General features: G+C 38.6%; 1 protein-coding gene across 3 annotated transcripts in view; it reads right to left on the reverse strand.

Moving 5' to 3' along the window:
* The window catches only part of DIAPH3 (diaphanous related formin 3), a 550,032-nt gene that overhangs the window by 516,905 nt on the left and 12,272 nt on the right, over window positions 1-20,855 (reverse strand). For 2 of the 3 annotated variants that reach the window (XM_060080301.1, XM_060080303.1), the window contains exon 2: window positions 4,610-4,642. The exons of the other annotated variant lie outside the window; for it this stretch is intronic. In XM_060080301.1, the coding sequence (XP_059936284.1) occupies window positions 4,610-4,642 (33 nt within the window). The remainder of the gene's footprint in view (window positions 1-4,609; window positions 4,643-20,855) is intronic. 3 annotated transcript variants of the gene reach the window in all.

Below are 20,855 nucleotides of genomic sequence, written 5' to 3' on the forward strand. Positions count from 1 at the left end.
GGGAGAGGCCACAGCAGTGAGAGGCCCGCGTACAGCAAAAAAAAAAAAAAAAAAAAAAAAAAAAAAACTTTGGTTTTGACAGAGAGAATTTCTGTATGTGTGCTGGGCTACAAAATAAAGTGTGTTTCTTACTGTGGGTCCTAGTCAAAAAAGCTTGAAAACCATCGCTGCAGGCCACACAAGGGATTACGACAGTAACGTTGGCTGCAGAGAGATGAAAGGAGAGATGAAGATCAGCAGGAGAACTGTACTTTAGGCAAATAGTTGTGAGGGACAAGGGAGAAAAAAGCAGGTCAAAAATAATGCCTGCCCCACAGAAACACCCAGTGGACACTTTGATGGAAAACTCAGCACTGTGACATCCACATTCAATTTCGTCCAGCTTACCTTTTCACATGTGCCCCCCTTCACTGTCCTCCTCCCAACATTTTTGCCACTACAAGGAAAGCTTTCCTTTCAACCCAGGTATAAACAATGAAGCGTTGTAAGCTAAATGATTTTTTTCACCTTTATATTACCCTAGCACCTTGGACAGCACTTCATACCTAGTGGGTGCCCGAATATTCATAGAGCAAACGCTGCTTAAAGTATATTAAATCTGCCTAGGGGCCTCAAGGCTACTGTAATACTTCATTCCTTTAACCCAACAGTGTCCTATGAAATTAAATTCTGACAGTAATTTAAGAAATAACCTTCAATTTAATGTATTTAAAATACTATTATTCAAACATATGACTACAGCAGATGCCATTCTTATATTTCTTCTCTCAAGTCCTGCCCAAAAAAGACTATTCACTTTAGGAAGTTCTAAATTAAAAGCACACATGCAACACATATTGCAGGGGTGGCAAACTTTAATTACAAAACATATCGCTAGCACACATCAAAGCATCATGGCAAATGTTTCCCTGCGCTCTGACTCACCAGAAATAGTTTAAAGAGCCCTCAAAATATCCAGCTATCCTCTCCCTCCTCAAAGCTCTGCATTGCTCTGTAACACACATACCTTGTAAGGGTCAACTGCAAATAAGTCAGTCACACCACCCCTCTGTCCACACATTGGGAAATATTTTTTAAAGGGGGTAAAAATGGACAGAACTGAATGCAGTAGTCAAGATACTTGAGCTTAAATGAGACTCACCAAAACCCTGTGAGGAAGGCAGAGAAGGTATAAAATTAGTCCTGCTTCAATGATAAGTGAACAGTCTAATAATTGATCTGCCAAGGTCACAGAGCTAAGAAGTGGTGAAGTTCTGTCTTCCAACAAGAGTCTTCTGATTCCAAGTCCAATTCTCTTTCCACACGGCATCAATCAACAATGACCAAGAAAGAACTGAGTTGTTGGTGTCTCCTGTTCAAGACAGCCGTGCTTATTCTCTGACCTCCACAACAATGGGCCAGCTGCCTAAACTAGACTGCCTGCTCAATCTTTCCCTGGAAGGAGAGGGTAGCAAGGAATCCAGGACAGTCAATCATGTGAACATCTAAGATGAAGGTAGGTCAAGGCAACAGTCAGAAATCCAGCCAGGTGGTCAGAAAGGCTGACATCATGTCCTGGTCAAAGCTTCTCTACTCTGTGCAAAGGCAAGACTCCATCTCCAGGAAGCTTGACCAGGACCAAGCCAGGCCCAGATCCCAGGAAACTACAATACCAGGCAGGTTATCAAAAGAGAGGCTCGTTCTTTCATTTGTTGAACTAATTTATGAAAATACTTAACATGTGCCAGACAACATGCCTGGAAGTATTAATAACAACACATTGTCTCTGTGTTCAAAAGGTTTAAACCAGTGAGAAAGACAGACCATAGGCCATCATCAAAAAAATCTACAAACAAATAGACGCTGGAAAGGGTATGGAGAAAAGGGAACCCTCCTACACTGTAAATTGGGAATGTAAATTGGTATTAACTATTATGGAGACCAGTATGGAGGTTCCTTAAAAAACTAAATATAGAGCTACCATATGATCTAGCAATCCCACTCTTGGGCATATATCTGGAGAAAACCATAATTCGAAAAGATACATGCACCCCAATGTTCACTGCAGCACTATTCACAATAGCCAAGACATGGAAGCAACCTAAATGTCCATCGACAGAGGAGAGGATAAAGAAGACGTGGTACATATATACAATGGAATTTTACTCAGCCATAAAAAAGAACTAAATAATGCCATTTGCAGTAACATGGTTGGACCTAGAGATTATCATACTAAGTGAAGTAAGTCAGACAGAGAAAGACAAATATCATATGATATCATTATATGTGGAATCTAATAAAAAATGATACAAAGGAACTTATTTACAAAACAGAAACTGACTCACAGATGTGGAAGTCAAACTTATGGTTACCAAAGGGGAAATATGGAAGGAAGTGATATATTAGGAGATCAGGATTAACATATACACACTCCTATATATAAAACAGATAACTAATAAGGACCTACCATATAGCACAGGGAACTCTACTCAATATTCTGTAATAACCTATATGGGAAAAGAATCTGAAAAAGCATGGATATATGTATATGTATAACTGATTCACTATGCTGTATATCTGAAATTAACACAACATTGTAAGTCACTTATACTCCAATAAAAATTTTTAAAAAAAAGACAGACAGGCCATAAATCAGGTACTGCTTTGATAAAAATATGCACAGGGCACTATGGTAAAACCCAAAAGTTCTGACCCTACCAAGCCCAGGGGCAAGGATGAGGGGAGAGGCAAGGAATGGAGACAGGATGGAGAGAGAAAGTCTTCACTGAGGAGGAACCCATTTACTAATGTAAGATCAGAGCACGATGGCTTCCAGAGTGGCCCACTGAAGCCACTCCACAACATGACTCTGTTTCTAGAACTTGGGATAGAGATTATGGGTTGGCAAAGTGCAAAGACAGAGTCATGAAACAAAGGTAAGGATGGGGTCTGAATGAAAAGAGGAAAATAAAATGTAGAGTGCCCACAAAATATGAACACCACAACATGGATGAACCTTGAAAACATTATGCCAAGTAGAAGAATTCAGTCACAAAAGAGCACGTAAGACTCCATTTATATAAAATGTCCAGAAGAGGCAAATCTATAGACAGAAAGTAGACTGGACATTGCCTAGGGCTGAGCGAGTTGGGAATAATTCGGGAGAGACTATACACAGGTATAGTATATTCTATATAAAAATTCTATATAGTATATTCTATATAAAAAGAATATATATATTCTTTTTGGGTAATGAAAATGTTCTTAAATGGATTGTGGTGATTGTTTTACAACTCTGCAATTATACTAAAAACCATTGAATCATACACTTTAAATGGGTGAACTACATGCTATGTGAATTATACCTCAATAAGGTTTTGCAAATATACCACTGTAGATTCTCATAAAAGTTAATACTTAATAATTGCACATGGTCTTATTATTGGCCTTAGGAGCCATCTGAAGGCTAAGTCAGCACAGCAAGTGTGTGGATTTGGAGCTACATGGAACAAGACTCAAGCCACAGCTACACCACCTGAGAGCTGTGCATACTTGGGCAAGCTACCTACTTAGGCTGCCTGAGCCCTGATGCACTCAGCACTAAAATAAGTACATCACCCACCTTGCAGGGTGAGAAGTTATATACATAATCTGCATAAGTGCTCAATATTACTACCGTTTCTGAATATTATCCTATGAGAAATAAATGTTATCCAGAAAAGTTTACATAAATATCCTTTTCTTAGATACTATCCAGAGGAACAAAACATAGCGTTCTGATGCAATTTTTTAAATTGTGCATGTCCAGATCTACATCTCATTCATCTTTTTATGCCCACCTAAACCATGTGCCAACGATGGTACTTTGGATATCGGGGGTGCTAAACACTTTTTGAGTGCTCAGTGTGTTCTAGGCACTGTTTCATATTTGACATAAAGTGAAGCTGAATTCAAATCCTAGTTATCGAAGTGCTGTGCTTGGTCCTCTATATCATGCTTCTGTATTTTTGGTGCTACTGTTTATTTGGGTCTCGTTGTTATTCTCATTGTTATTTTTTACCATTAACCAAGAGTTACATTCAAAAATATACTTCTCAGAAAAATTCATTTGAATATATAAGAATATCTAACAGTGATATAAAATGTTAAGTACTTATAAGAAAGCTGATTATTTTAAGCATGCAGAATATAGGATAAGGCGTGCTTAGTTCTCTCGTTTTTAAACAAAACTTTTTAAAAATATATGTGTGATATTTTAGTCTGGTTTACTTTAATTAGCAACTACATATTTTTGAAAAGCTGACATGTCTTTAGCTATCCTTTGTACCTCTTTCTGAAGTGTGCTATTCACCCTCAAAGAAAGAGAGGTGATTTGAATGATTCCAAGTTGACTAACAACTTGTGATTAAACAAAATTTTTAAATGAACATATTGACTAGTCCCTTTTACTATTTGAAAGCAACAATCTAATGTATTTCACCAGTTCTACATCTTACTTTAGCACTATAAAAAGAGTCCATTTCCAAAACATGCAGTTTGTAGCAATTTCAAAGGTGTTAGTGCAGCACACCATCAACATTACATGGTTAGTTAAGATTCACAACAAAGGAAACATCAAGGATAATCTTACCATATCATCCGTCAGTGTCCTAATATTTAAATGCTGCAAATGAAAGAAACCAATCATATCAGTAATTTATAACAGCTTTTTTAATTTTAGTTAATAGAGTACATTTAAAATTCTACAACGCTAAGTTGAATGTAATTCAATTTCTGACAGTCTAATAAAAATGCATTATATATTGTTTTAATCACTTTCTCAAAAAGATGGACAAAAGTTACCTTGAATGTGATAGTCTCCTAAAATTTCTTGTCTTTGTAAACCTCACACACTAGAAACCTCACTGTAGTACAATAAATATATTCTCCCAAATAATAGTATTAGCTACCATACAGACTTAGAACAAAATGGATATAGGGGTTTAAATAAGATTTTCAGAAAATTTTTCAAATTATAAAAGTGAAACTTTAAATCTACCATTAGCATGCAGCATAATAGATAATGAAGTACTTTGCTGGCTAATTAACTCAAACAATTCTAATAAAAGAGAAGAGAGTACTGGAATGACTATTTGCATCTTTAACATCGGTTTGATTATCACCAGTTATTGACAGTAGACACTTTTCAATTTCATTGCTACTTCTTTGAGAGCCCTTTTGCCAATTTCCTTGCTAGACATACACAAGGCCACTTTAGAAAGTGAATAAATTAGTTTCCTGCAAAGTGGAGTTTGAAAGCAAAATTAAGCATTTAGGGGGAAAAAACAATCCAAGTTTTTATAAATTCTGGAGTTGGGGAAGATTTTGTATTTAAGTAGCTGGAATCAATTTCCAATTCTCCTTCTTTTTATTCATTGTAGCATTAGACCTTTAAAAGGGCAGAGAAAGTGTCAAGCACATTTCCTAAACAGGAAATCAGGTCAGGTCTACGAAAAGTATAAAAGGATATGTGTTAGCAATCATCATCTAACGGAATAAATGGCAAACAGGTATCAATAAATTCAATATTTATTGACAGAATGAAATTTATCATTCATGCTTGTAACTAGAATGCACTTTTTTTAACATCTTTATTGGAGTATAATTGCTTTACACTGGTGTGTTAGTTTCTGCTTTATAACAAAGTGAATTAGTTATACACATACATATATCCCCATATCTCTTCCCTCTTGTGTCTCCCTCTCTCCCTATTCCACCCCTCTATGTGGTTACAAAGCACCGAGGTGATCTCCCTGTGCTATGTGTCTGCTTCCCACTAGCTATCTATTTTACATTTGGTAGTGTATATATGTCCATGCCACTCTCTCACTTTGTCCCAGCTTACCCTTCCCCCTCCCCGTATCCTCAAGTCCATTCTCTAGTAGGTCTGCGTCTTTATTCCCATCTTGCCCCTGGGTTCTTCATGACTTTTTTTTCTTTTTTCTCAGATTCCATATATATGTGTTAGCATATGGTATTTGTTTTTCTCTTTCTGACTTACTTCACTCTGTAGGACAGACTCTAGGTCCATCCAGCTCACTACAAATTACTCAATTTCGTTTCTTTTTATGGCTAAGTAATATTCCATTGTATATATGTGCCACATCTTCTTTATCCATTCATCTGTTGATGGACACTTAGGTTGCTTCCATGTCCTGGCTATTGTCAATAGAGCTGCAATGAACATTGTGGTACATGACTCTTTTTGAATTATAGTTTTCTCAGGGTATATGCCCAGTAGTGGGATTGCTGGGTCGTATGGTAGTTCTATTTTTAGTTTTTTGAGGAACCGCCATACTGTTCTCCATAGTGGCTGTATCAATTTACATTCCCACCAACAGTGCATGAGGGTTCCCTTTTCTCCACACCCTCTCCAGCATTTATTGTTTGTAGATTTCTTGATGATGGCACTTTTATGCTCATGAATCTACCTCGATGATGATCCAGGTTAAAAATCTGTACAGTGTAAATCACTATCCCAGATTCTCCACCCTTTCAGAGAAGATGTTCCTTCTTCTAGGGCAGGAAAAACAGTAACTGGAGGGACACAGCATGCATGCATGAGCTTTGCTTATACTAAAGAGAAAGCAGCTGGATAAGTGACCATGCCAGTTCCAGACTGAATTACGTGATCAGTAGACCACATATGCTGACCTAGGAGCAAAGAAGTAATAATACTGGATTAACAAAAGTTTAATATTGAATCCTGGGTTGTAAAATTTACTTTTAATCACTATTAACTTCAGCAGTTGAAATTAACAAGTATGCACAGAGGCCCGTGAGAGTGGGTGTGATCCTGAGGCACTTAGGGTCACAATCTCATCCCAGAGACCATGACTAGAATTGAACCCAAATCCACATGGCTACTGTATGTGTGCTTTCCCACCAGTAAAGATTTCCAGCCCACTGCATTTGGTTAACCACATCGCTCTCTCACTCTCCAACCAGAGGTATCACCCCAGTCACAACTCACATCACACCTGAAAGGGATCATTTCGAGTTCCTCTGACAAGAAAAAAGGAATAGAGCCAACTTCTGACACAACAGCATTCTAAGTGGCCTAATGCTTGAAAAGTAAAGCTAATGAAAAAGTATCATGCAGAAATCCTACTTGGAATAGTATGCCACAAGAAAGCGAAAACATGTACTAACACAAATGAAATATTCCAAAATGCCAGTTTGAGTTGCCTTGAGGAAAATGCCATAAAGTGATGTTAAAGAAGAGAGAAGAAACAATGAAAGCAGACAAATAATTTTAAGAGAAATGAGACTAGGGCCTATGTAAGATTTAGGAACTAAAAACTGCACAGAAAATACAGAAAGTATTATACAGAAAACGTAGGGAATGTAGATTACATGATGTAAAATTCAGAAGATGTAAGTAACCAAGAGGAACATTTTTATTTACCTTCAACGGCCTAAAATAGGACAGGCTTTTAAATTAGAGTTGGACCCATAACTTTCAGAAAAAGAGTAGTCACTCTTGAGTAGAAAAAAGACACATAGGATTCATTTTTTTGGTCATAGCTTTTTTTTTTTAATATCCTTAAACTATTTCATTGAGGATCTAGCAACTCAATTAATTTGTTAAATGCTTGGCCTGTTGTTTAAAAACTATACAGGCATGCATGTAAGTCCAATTACAAGCTATATTATTATACACAATCTTTCACAAAAAAGAACACTCAATGAATTACAACAGAAGTATAATGCTTACATAGAAAAATAAGAAAACTCAAAGGGATGTAAGAATGGGAAGTTTAAGAGTCTGAGAGACAAGCAAGAAGTTAAGGTCAGGTTCACTATTCCTTCTCTTCTGGAAAACACTTATCTATCAATTCTCACCACCAGCAAGAGAAGCCAGTAGGGCAGGATGACAGCAAATTCAATGGCCCATGACAGGACTAGAGATGTTGACTAAGAGAGTAAACAGCTGGAAAACTCATCTAAAAATGCTGGTTTCTATATCCAAACAGTAGAGACAGAATAATTTTCAATTCAAGATTCAGCTTGCAGAAAACAGAGATTACATAGGTATTCGTTTACCCACATGCAATCTGAAAGAAATCACTAAACACAAGCTAGCATTAAAAAATTTGAGTAGATCTAAGTGTGAGTAATTTCCCCTAAAAACTTAAATCACTCTAATCACAGTCCACCTTCAAATATGATTGGGGGAAAAAAAGAAAGAAACACTAAATATTTAGTGAAAAAATGTAAAGGTTAGATCAAGTGGCATCCTTTTGTAGGATCTTTGAGTGCTAATATTAATTCAAGTTTATTGTAAAGTTTACATTATCTCAAAGTCCTACCTGTTTAGATTACAGACTTCTAAAAAGTGGAGGGAGAAGAGAACAACTGACATAAAATCCTCAGATAACTCTGTGGGGTTTTGGCCTTGCTTTTGGAGATACAAAACTACAAGGGTGACATCCTTAATGTATAAAAGAAAAAAAAACTTTATTATAAAAAATTATTGCTTTTATACTAATACTTGAAGTACTGTTCAAATGTCTGGTTAACTAGGACACTTAAAAAAATGAAGAAGTATTTCTGTTTTATAGCTACCAGCATGCTCTTTACTATATGGTCTGGTTGGGGAAAACAGGAACTGCCCATATCAATCCAGTTCATGAGTAGAATTTGCTAACATTCATACCAAGTAGGAAACAGAAACATAAAATTACTATTAAATGGAATCAAATAGGAACACTCTTAAAAATAACAACCTGATAGCAACATTAGGGTTATATTTGCCAGGGGGGGAAACGTTAAAAACGTACAATTTTAGACATATTAAAACACTTAACACCTAGATGTGACTTTGTGAACTTTAGTTACATTATCTGGCCTATGACTATAGTGTTAATGCTTTATGACAATGAGATAGAATAAAAGTGGTGACAATATCAAAATATAAACAACTCTGAACACAGGACCACTGGTAATTGGTTAAGGTGTGGTACTAAAGCACACTGGGGCTCTTTTCCTAAGCCAAACCTCACCCTTCTTCCTGTGGTCCTATGTTTCTCAAACTGCTAATTCTATTTCTCCCTAAAAAGAAAGCAGCTCTACATGTAGACAGGTTTTCTGCTAATGACAGTTCCTAGGATGAATGGTCAAGAGGATCACTCTGGAATTGAAAGAGAGAACAAATCTTTATAGACTTTTCTTCAAAAGAACATAGAATCAAAAGGGGGGGGGCAGTTTTGACAGAAACACAGAACATAGGTCTCTATATTCCCATTTAAGCAAGGCATCAAAACCTTTATTGAAGACAGTACATGATGTCAAAAAATAGATCCAGAGCACTGTGCAAAATGCTGTCAAATAACGAGGTATGGAGAACACCACCAACAACAACTTAGTTGACAAATAAGTAACAAAGACCAAATAAATTATGTAATACAAAGCAGCATACAAACCCCTGAGGTTCACACGCAATGAAAAAAAGATTCCAAGCTGTAACCTAAGGGCTTTAGCAAATTTTACATTTTCTTTCATTGGTTGGCACATGTGGATTAGCAGACAGCAAAGGCTCTGTCCACTGATGTCCTTAGACACGTGAAGGCCCACCAGGCATCAAGCTAGCAGGCTCGGATCACTGTCAGCAGAGGCAATCACGGTAATATTTTAGAATAATCTTTAGCTGTTGCAATTTAATTCTATTAAGTTTACACCACTTAACTGGATCATTAAGAGAAATTAGCAACAAGGGGAAAAATGAAAAAGATTAAAGCCTCTGAACATGAGTGACTTGGACCCAGTTCTCATAAACTAGACCCTCCAGACCAAGTGGTTTTCAGCTTGTTAGTGTGCACAAGAAAAACACCAAGACTTCCTTCGTAAAAGTAGATGGCAGGACCTCAGCTTCCCAAGATCCTGGTGCAGTAGGTCTAAGGTGGGGCTTAGGAACCTGTACACTTAAGGGGCTCGAGGGCACTGCTGCTGCAGTGAGCCTGGGACCACACTCCACCACTATCAGCATTAAACATCCCCCGGGCTGCACACAGACCAATGTCTGTCACGTGCCTCATTTAAAATCCACGTCGCAGAAACAAATGATAAAAAGAGTGCAGACAGGAAGCACAGAGGATTTTAAAGATGTGAGAGACAGGGAGCTGGTACGGTTGGGACAGGCTTTAGTGCCCTGAAGTGACTGGCACCAATTAGCACTGATTTAAAAAAATTCAACAATCTCTGAGTGCAGGATGAATCACCAATTGCATCATTTATTCAAATACTTAGTCTCTCTCTAAGGTACAATAATTCAATCTCATAAGCATATATTTAGTACTTAAGTATCAAAAATTGTTCATTATATTAAACCACGACATGACACTATTTGCTTGAAAAAATGGGCGACAGGTTCTGATCAACAGAACACAGTTACACCTTAAGGGGAAAGGGCCAGGCTCAGCCCTCTCTTAATCGTAATCTTTAATCATAATTATAATCTGCTCAGTTTTGTTTTAAAGTCCAGCTTATTCCCTTCCACTAATACACTTATAAATATGTATTTTAATCTAGCAACATTTCTTGTCCACACACCTGTCTTTATTTTAATATCAATGCCAATTATAAAGATTGTAGCAATGTGAAATAATAATACTAGCAACTGTGACACTAAACACACCTGTGGATGGGTCTAAGAGGTATCTCCCCAGCAACCACATAACACACCTAGATGTGAAAATATTGTTCTTCAAGGGCTCCAGATTTAACAGCTCAGGAGGGTCCAAAAATAATACTGAAGCTTTCCCAGCACTGAGGACAAGAGTAGAACTGGCTCTTTGATACTATAAAGTAAAGCTTTTAAGCTGCCTCACTCTTCATGTGGTCATTTTTTTAGTTTGAGGTGGAGAAAAGTGAGAGAGGAGATGTTACGAACAGGTGAGAATCAGAAAAAGCTCACCAGCATCTTTTAATCTGTTCATTTACTCAAAACTGTAATCCTGCCCATTTTAGGATGATAAACACCTGTCCACTGCCCATTTTCCAAAGCTTATGCACTCTTAGCATCCAAGAATCCAGACCTGCCTTCTCCATAACTCCTTCTTTGTGAAAGACCAGGTTTCAGAAGGAGGCATCATTCAACCATGTACAGACATGAAAAGAAAAGATTCATTTCTAAGAGGGCACAAGGTTTTCAAAAGGATCAAAAGTCTGCCACATAACTGCTCGAAAACAACCACCTCTCCAGAAAAACCAATTCTCAAATTGCTACTTGTAACTCTCACCTGAATTACACATCACAGGGGCTGAACACCTAACAAGTCATTTTTTATTCTAGCAGAACTCTAGTGTTCCTTTTCTTTCAAAGAGAAACCATAATGACTAATCCTAGTAACACAGTCTTCATACCTATTTTAAGATATTATCTTCAGCTGTTCCGGTTTCTTTCACCTAAATTACCAGATCAAAAACTCTTCTCCAGTGGGTCCAGGAAAAGACAATTCAAATCCCTGAACCCCTTTACAAGTTAGGTCTGGTTCGAGGTCATCAGAACCCAAGACCTTTTTCATTATCTGGAGAAGGCTGAAAAGTAAGATATTAGCTGTAGAAAGATTTTAAATGGTCCCAGAGCTTCCAGAATCACCCTGAAGCTTATCTAATTACTATGTTATTTCTGAGAGTGACTCAGCCTCTTAGATGTCATGTCTAAGACACAAATTTAGACTGGATATGCCTGAGACTTATATAGCACCACGCATCACACTGCTCTATATTTGAGAAGGATCTTATTTGTTTACATTTTAGCATCACCATAAGGAAATAAATTCGGTTAAACCTTCTGAGAGAACAATTTGGTGAAACAAATCCTATGTTCAACCGAGTAATTCTACTAGTAATTACTCTTTAACCTAGTAATTCTATTTGTAGAATCTATACTTAGGAAATAAGAAACACAATCAAGTATTCTTATACATAGATATATATCACTACAGCATTATTTTAAATAGCTAGGATTGTAATCAACCTAAAACTTCTCAGAATATGTGAAAGATTAAATTACAGTCCTACTATAGCAAAAATGCTTACAATATAATGTTACATGAAACAAAGCTGTATTTAAAATTGCATTTGCAATATAATTCTAACTTCATTAATACACACATTTATGGAAAAAATCAGACAGGAACCACTGTTAATTTTATATATCTGGATTGTGAGATTTGAAACAATTTTTTTTTACATTTTTCTGTATTTTCTTAGCTGTCTGGAATGAGCATATTTATTTTTATAATGAGAAAAGTTTTTTTTAATTACTATGGATAATACTTTTCACGCTAAGCAGAAAATATAGATTTGTTCCTTTTCAAATAAAAATGTATGTATGAGACAGTAAAAGAAATAAAAATAAAAATCTAAAAAATCTAATAAATACTGTGAACAGAGACGTTTTAATAGGTTGGATTTTTAAGGCATATTTTCAAATACGTCAGAATACATTAAGCACATTATTCATTTGTTTTCTAATCCACATATATAAATTAACCAATCTCAAAAGTCTCCTTGGTTTTGTGAATTATTGATGTTGTCACCTGCTAGAGACTTAATTCCAAGAAAACTATATGAATCACTACATCACAAGCACAAATCCTTTTGACACAAATTCAATTTCTGTGGCAACAATAATATATTGACTTAGCTTTATTTTTCTACTTTGACACTTATTAATGTCAGAAATAAAAGAAATCTATCATTTTCCCTTATTGTAAATGTAAACTATCTCATGCCATCTTAAGAAAGCTAAGGTAAATACCACTCACTTGATAACTCAATGCAAATGAAGACATAACAAAGTATAAGAAATAAGACATGATTTTTCAAGTAAGACCTAGTCTCATAATCCTTTTTTTCTTTTATTTGTTTGTTTGTTTGTTTGTTTATTTGGCTGCATTGGGTCTTAGTTGTGGTACATGGGCTCTTTCGTTGTGGCACGCGGGCTTCTCTATAGTTGTGGTGCGGGGGCTCAGTAGTTGCAGCACACAGGCTTAGTTGCCCTGCGGCATGTGGAATCTTAGTTCCCCGACCAGGGATCGAACCCACGTCCCCTGCATTGGAAGGAAGATTCTTAACCACTGGACCACCAGAGAAGTCCCTCATAACCCTATTTTTCTACTACGCAATACAATTAGGCTGCCAACATGTGCAAGACACTATATTAAATACAAAGAAGACCCACCCAGTGGTTAAGAATCCACCTTCCAATGCAGGGGACGCAGGTTCGATCTCTGGTCAGGGAATTAAGATCCCACATGCCGCAGGGCAACTAAGCCCACGTGCTGCAACTACTGAGCCTGTGTGCCACAACTAGAGAGTCCACATGCTGCATCTACAGAGCCAAATTGCTCTAGAGCCTACACGCCACACTACTGAGCCTATGAGCTCTGAAGCCCACGTGCCACAGCTAGAGAGCTCATGCGCTGCAACTACTGAGCCCGTGTGCTCTGGAGCCCAAGCACCACAACTAGAGAGAAGCCTGTGCACCACAACTAGAGAGAAGCCACACGCCACAACTAGAGAGAAGCCCACACGCTGCAACAAAGAGCCTGAACACCACAACTAGAGAGAAGCCACACACTACAACTAGAGAACTCACGTGCCACAACTACTGAGGCCATGCACGCTGGAGCCTGAGCACCATAACTAGAGAGAAGCCCATGCACCACAACTAGAGAAAAGCCACGCACCACAACTAGAGACAAGCCCCCATGCTGCAACAAAGAGCCTGCGCACCACAACTAGAAAGATGCCATGTGCCACAACTAGAATCATGTGCCGTAACTACTGAGCCCATGCGCTCTGGAGTTTGAGCGCCACAACTAGAGAGACGCCCTCACACCACAACAAAGAGTCCACACACCGCAATGAAAGATCCCACGTGCCAGAACTAAGACCCGCTGCAGCCAAAAAATAAATAAATTTAAAAAATATTTTTTTAAAAAAAGAAGAAGAAGAGTGCTAGGAGGTGGAGTCAGAGACATAAGGGATGGGGGGGTGCCTAGGGCCAAAAAAAAAAAAGTATATATATATATGTATATAAAGAGGACCCAGTCCCTGCCCTTATGAGCTTACAACCAAAGGAGCAGCAAAACGAGTAGCCGAATAACCAAAATGCAAGACAGTGGGATAAGCACCATAACAGAGGTGTTTAATGCTGACAGGAAGAAAAGGCAGCATTGTTAATCATATGTGCGTAAATACTTGCTAATGAACATGGAAACATTATAGCAATGATCTAAAACTAAAGTCAAATTAAGTTTTACTCATGATTTAGGTAAAACTGGTAGTACAGAATTTGTCCTTTTTACACAATGAGAGATTCCTAAAACATTCATTCATTCAACAAATATTTATTAAACGTTTCTATGTTATTGACAAGGGAACCATCAGTAAATAAAACAAAGATTCCTGTCCTAAAGAAGCTTACCTTCTATTGGGGAACAGACAACAAACACATTAATAAGTTATAGAGGATGTTAGAAGGTGATGAGAGCTCTGCTAAAAATGAAAATTAGCACAAAGTAAGGCAGGCCCAGAAAGCAGCGTTGCAATTTTAAACGTGGGAATTGGGGTAGGCATAAGTCTGAATGGGAAGGTGGCATCTGAGCAGACTGGAGTGGACTAAGGAATCAGGGAAAGTGTTTCAGATAAAAGAGCAGTGAGAACAAAGGCCATTAGGAAAGGGTTCAGGGAAGGAGGGAGCCCGCGTGGCAACAGCAACAGGAAACAAATCAAAGAGGAAGGAGGGGCAGATCCATCCCAGGCCATCTTAAGGACATGGGCTTTTATTCTTCTAACAGAACAGTCACAAATGTTTAAGTATAAAAACATGTTATAAGTAATCAACTTAACTAGTAAATAACAGTTGAATCCACTTTGCCAGCAGCTCTGCTTTGCTGGGTGTCAGTTGTATTGGACCACCCTCCTTTCAGCTGCTGGGGCCTCTCACATGCTGTGATTTTTCTTTGGGGCTGAGAACTCCAAGCAGTGGCAGTTTCCCAGCACCATCCCTACAGCCAGCATGTTGCCTGGGCCTCAGGAAACTGACAGCTAAAGGGGAGAATACAATGTGAGGGAAGAAAACAGACTGAGTAGGTATTGCACATATAAATTTACAGTAAGGGTGGGTGAACCTCCAGTATCATCAAGAAATGAAGATCCCACCTCCGTCGCCCATAGCCCTTTTGTTTATAGTTCCTTGGCCCTGGCCCAGGAAGATCCCACACGATCTTCCCGCGGAGTAACTGAGCCCGTGCGCCACAACTACTGAGCCTGCACTCTGGAGCCCGTGCTCCACAACAAGAGAAGCCACCGCAATGAGAAGCCCACGCTGGCCACAACTAGAGAAAGCCCGCGTGCAGCAACGAAGAGCCAACGCAGCCAAAAATAACATAAATAAATAAATAAAATAGTTGACTTACAAAAAAAAAAGGAGTTTGACCCACTGAGTCCCTCTTATTCCTTTCAGGTGGTAATGGGGAAGCTGGTCATGTAGGTAAGAGACCCCCAGCATGAACAGACTTGGGGCATCCTGGTACCAAAATGCTTTGCATGTATGCTGGTGGTGGTTCAAGACCTGCAGACAGCACGTGTCCTGTGTGTCAGCCTATGCCTGAGATCCCCAGACCCCTTTCACTGCATACCCTTCTGCTATTGCTGTGCTATATCCTTATCCTGTAATAAAAATGTTCTGTGTATATATAAAAAAAAAATTCCTTTGGGTCATTGATCACTCACTGTCTTGCAGTTTGTGGGTTTGTCTTTTTTTTTTTCTTCTTTCCTTTTTTTTAAAAGTGGCAGGGACCTTGTTTCCCTTATCTTTGAAATTCTAGACATACCACAGTGCAGGGAACATTTAGGCCAGTGGTTTTTCAATCTGAATATGAGAATCACCTGAAGAGTTTTTGTTTTCTTTTCCTAATACAAATACCTGAGTAATATCCCAAACCAACTGAATCAGAATACCCAAAGATAGGGCCTGCCATAAGTACTTAAGCTACCCCAAGGTGACTCTAATACACAGCCAGGGTTAGAAACAACTAAATTGGGCAAGCTCGGTCTTCTAGTGCCTAGCATCACCAAAGTCCCACATGTGCAGATATGGCAGACACCTGTTGTGTTTATCTGTCTCGTGCACACAATCCCTTCTCTATGTCATAGGGGTGGGACCAGCAATCTTCATCGTTCTTTGTGAGCCAGCCCTGCCACAGCTGAGGTGAGCAGAGCTCAACACTTAAATCCAAGCAAAGCCAATTAAATCCTCAGTCTCCCAGAAATGTGGACTTGGGATTCAGAGATGAGAATCAGGACCAAGAACATATATGTATACCTGGAACTGTGAGGCTCTGGGCTTGGCTGTGTGAAAATCAAGGTAGCAGAAGTGATACAATGCAGAGGTACAATAGTGGAGCAATGCCTGGTAAGAAGCACCACAAAAATGTATGATCCCAGAAAAGGGAATGAGACAAGCTGCCCGTTTTCAGTTCTCAGCTCCAATCCAAGTGAGGCAGCTAAACTCACTGTGCTTGATCCCAAGAGATAGCCCTGTGCATCTTTACAACTGCCCTTTCTAAGCTTAAACTAGATATTGTTATGTTCCTTTAAGCCAAAAGAGGCCTTGACTGAGACAGAACCCAAGACTGCAAAATGGATCCCTAGGTACCCATATGATATAGCCCACCTCATCACCATTTCCACCATCACCTACTGAGCATTACCATAGTTACTAATACACCCAACAATCCTATAAATCAGCCATTATCCCATCTTACCGATCAGTAAATTGAGTGTCACAAAAGTGATCTGCCAGAGCGGATGAGTGGCCAGGCTGGGAATGGAACCTTGGTCACTGTGACCCCAAATCCAGGCTCAATTTCCTTCTCTTCCCTTCCCTTCCCTTCCCTCAGTCCTCGCCGCTCCGTGGGACAGCAGCTGTTTCAAACCCAGGGAGGAAGACTTACAGTAGAAATGAAGCAGTTTCTGAGTTGTTTATGAGGCAAAGGAATTGGAAATGAAATCTTAACAAGAAAGATAAGCATAGGGTTTCCCTGGTGGCGCAGTGGTTAAGAAGCCACCTGCCAATGCAGGGGACACAGGTTCAAGCCCTGATCCGGGAAGATGCCACATGCCACGGAGCAACTAAGCCCGGAGCCACAACTACTGAGCCTGTGCTCTATAGCCCACGAGCCACAACTCCTGAGCCCACATCCCACAACTACTGAAGCCTACGCACCTAGAGCCCGTGCTCCGCAATGAGAAGCCACCACAATGAGAAGCCCACTCACTGCAACGAAGAGTAGCCCCCACTCACCACGTGCAGCAGTGAAGACCCAACATAGCCCAAAAAAATAAATTAAATAAAATAATAAAATAAATAAATAAAAAGAAAGATAAGTATAATTCCAATTGGACGGTTATTAAGTGTTATAACACTGAGTACAAAGTCTTATCTTAAAAGTTGAGGTGATAAGAAGCTGAGGGGATTGTAATTTCTGAAAACTGACTAACACAAAAATATATGTTTTGCTAGGGAGTTTCCCCCTTTATTTTTTTTAAAGTTGCTTAAGTGTAAAATAGAAATGTAATCAATAGTTTTTATATTTTTATTTGTAGAATTTAAGCATTAGTACATGCCACAAGCCTTATACACCATGTCCTTCCAACTCAGACTAAACATAAGCCACAAAAATATCCACATTACAAAATCTCATTCAAAAAAACACACACATACTTGTCAGAAATTAATTACAGGGCAAAAGCTAAATAAATAAAATTTAATTTTTAAATTATTGATAAGTTTAAACTCTTTTTTAAATAATTAAATCACCACTAAGTTTTCCTGCATAATTTGATTACTACTTTTTATTACTACCCTCTAAATTGGTTTGTCACTTAAAATGAGTCAAAAAGATGATTGCATATTTACAAATTTAATATCTGAAAAAAGAGGAAAAAGAGCACAATTCCAGCTCTTACATGCAGTCCCAGTACTATACATAAAATGTGGTTGTTTTACATCTCTTTTAGAAATACTAACCAAGCCAGATATCATTACTGAGCATCTAAGCTAACAAAACATCATGCCCGGCCTGGTTTATAAAGAACTATAAAACACAGCACCTGCCCTGAAGGAGTTTACAATTCAATAGGTTCTAGAGGAAAAAATAAATAACCTGGGTCACTTATTTTCCCTTTTCAGTGATTCAAAAAATAATATAACATAAGTAACCATCGTGCCAGTGCTACACACACAGAAATACATGGGTTCCTCACCTTAATACTTTTCATTGCACTTCTCATCCAAAGAAATTTGGGGAATTTGGAGAGAGAAATCCTTGAATGGGGTTACATACAGAGCAGTCCAATACTGTATCAAACTTACACTATGTCACACGATGACATAGTGAAATTCCAACACATAAAATTCTATGTCACAACTTAGGTTTTGAACATACCAATTTCTGTAGTCAAGCTGCAGGCTCAAGCAACTACAGCCTAAACTGCCCTTGACAATCTTCCAACAACACCAAGGAGACTTCAGCGATGACTCTCTAGTAATAACCCAAGTATATTTGTAAAGGACTTCTGAAAGCAAATAGTTTCATATTGATTCATATTCATAATTTCACATTTCATATTGATCATCGCACAATTCAAGCACACTAATAAAACGAGTCAACAAGGGTTATGGGGAAGTCAGCAGCTGACAGCCACAGGCACAGGAAGGCCCCCAGTGATCCTAATAACCTATTGCAAATGACCAAGGACTGCAGGTATAACTTACATATAACATTGTGTAAGTTAAAGGCATACAATGTGTTGATCTGATACATTTATATTTTGCAATATGATTGCCACAGTAGCTTTAGCTAACCACCTCTATCACTTCACATAATTATCATTTCTTTTTTGTGTGGAGAACACAAGATCTAGTCTCTTAGCAACTCTGAAGTTTATGATACAGTATGGTTGACTATAATCACTATGCTGTACATTAGATCTCCAGAACTTATCTTCTAATTTTAAGTTTATACCCTTTAACTCATCTCCCCAAAATTTATCTCCCTTAACACATTCCCCCACCCTTCTTTTTCAGATTCCACATATAGGTAATATCATACAGTATTTGTCTTTCCCCCTCTGGCTTATCTCACTTAGCATAACGCCCTCAAGGTCCAACCATGTTGTCACAAATGGCAGAATGTCCTTCTTTCTCACAGGTGAATAAACATTCTATTGTGTGTGTGTGTGTATATATATATATACCACATCTTTATCCATTCAACTGTTGATGGACACTTAGGTTGCTTCCATATCTTGGCTATTGTGAATAATACTGCAATAAACATGGGAGTCCAGATACCTTTTTGAGGTCCAGTTTTTGTTTCCTTTGGATATATACCCAGAACTAGGATTGATGAGTCATATGATAGTCCTATTTTTAATTTCTGGAAAACCTCCATACTGTTTTCCATAGTGGCTGAACCAGTTTACATTCCCACCAACAGCGCACAAGGGTTGCCTTTTCTCCACATTCTCACCAACACTTGTTCTCTCTTCTTGATGACAGCCATTCTAACAGGTGTGATCCCATTCCTGTTTCTGTCATCGTTGATGTCGTTTTGCTCATAAACCCATCATTGAGGGTAGCTTCAGAGGCTAAGAAAGTGTATCATCTTTCCTGGACAAGATGTACAAGTTATCCAGCAGGAATAAACTGTCACATCATTGGAAGGCAGTCTGACCTGTAGATGGCCTGTGCCTGAGACCACAGGCAGTCCATTTAAACATGAATGTGGGCCAAAGTCTAGCATTAGCCACTAGCCACATATGGCTATTTCAAAAGTTAATTCAAATTAAAAAGTCAGCCCTTTGGTAGTATTAGCCACATATGACTAGTGAATATCAAATCGGACACAGTAGAACAGAACATTTCCATCATCACAGAAAGTTGTACTTAACAGCACTGATCTAGGTGGTAGTAAAAGCTAATGAAATGAATGAGCTCATGCTGGAAGGAGGTATCAAGTAAAAAAAGTAAAAGATCAAAGAGATAGTACTTGGGAACACTAAGAGGGTAGGAAGAGGGATGAGTAAAGATTAGAAGAGAAGAATAAGTTACAGCAAAGGTTTGAAGAAGTGAGGGATCAGTGCTAATACCTTGAAGTCTAGTAAGACGAAGCTTGAAAATCGGCCACTGGGTTGGCAGTTGTTGATCTGCCAAAGCAATTTCAGTGGAATGACAGAAGCAAAGACAGGTTGAGGAGCCTACGGGAGGTGTCTGAATCCCTCCCTTATGAGCTCACTCTACCCTTGGCCGATGCCATCATGACCGCAGCAACAAGCTAAGAGCTACTTAGTACTTACATGTTAACCCCCATTATAACCCATTGAAACATCATGTCTAACCTATAATACAGGTACTACTGTTCCCACATCATAAATGAAGAAACAAACAACAACAACAAAAGTAATTTCCCAAGGTCACACAGCTACCAATTTCAGAGTCAGGACTTAAACCCAGGTTAACTTCAGGGCCCGAGTTCCTTAAAATTACACAATATGGCCTCCCTGGTAATACCACACACTTGGTCTGTACCACTATTCTCCATGCCAGACTGAATGGGAGCCTCCTGAAGTCAAGAACCAAACTGTACCCACCTGTGCTATGCTTGGTATTAAAGGCCATTCAAATATTTACAGAATAAATGAAAACAGCTAATTCACAGAATTTGGCTATAAGGGAAGGAAACAGCATGGTATTGAGCGGGTCACAGGGTCATGGGAAAGTTGGAGAGGGAGGTTGTTTGGTTTTGCTTCTGCTTTTT

The sequence above is a fragment of the Mesoplodon densirostris genome, chromosome 17 (assembly GCF_025265405.1).
Source record: "Mesoplodon densirostris isolate mMesDen1 chromosome 17, mMesDen1 primary haplotype, whole genome shotgun sequence".
Taxonomy (NCBI): domain Eukaryota; kingdom Metazoa; phylum Chordata; class Mammalia; order Artiodactyla; family Ziphiidae; genus Mesoplodon; species Mesoplodon densirostris.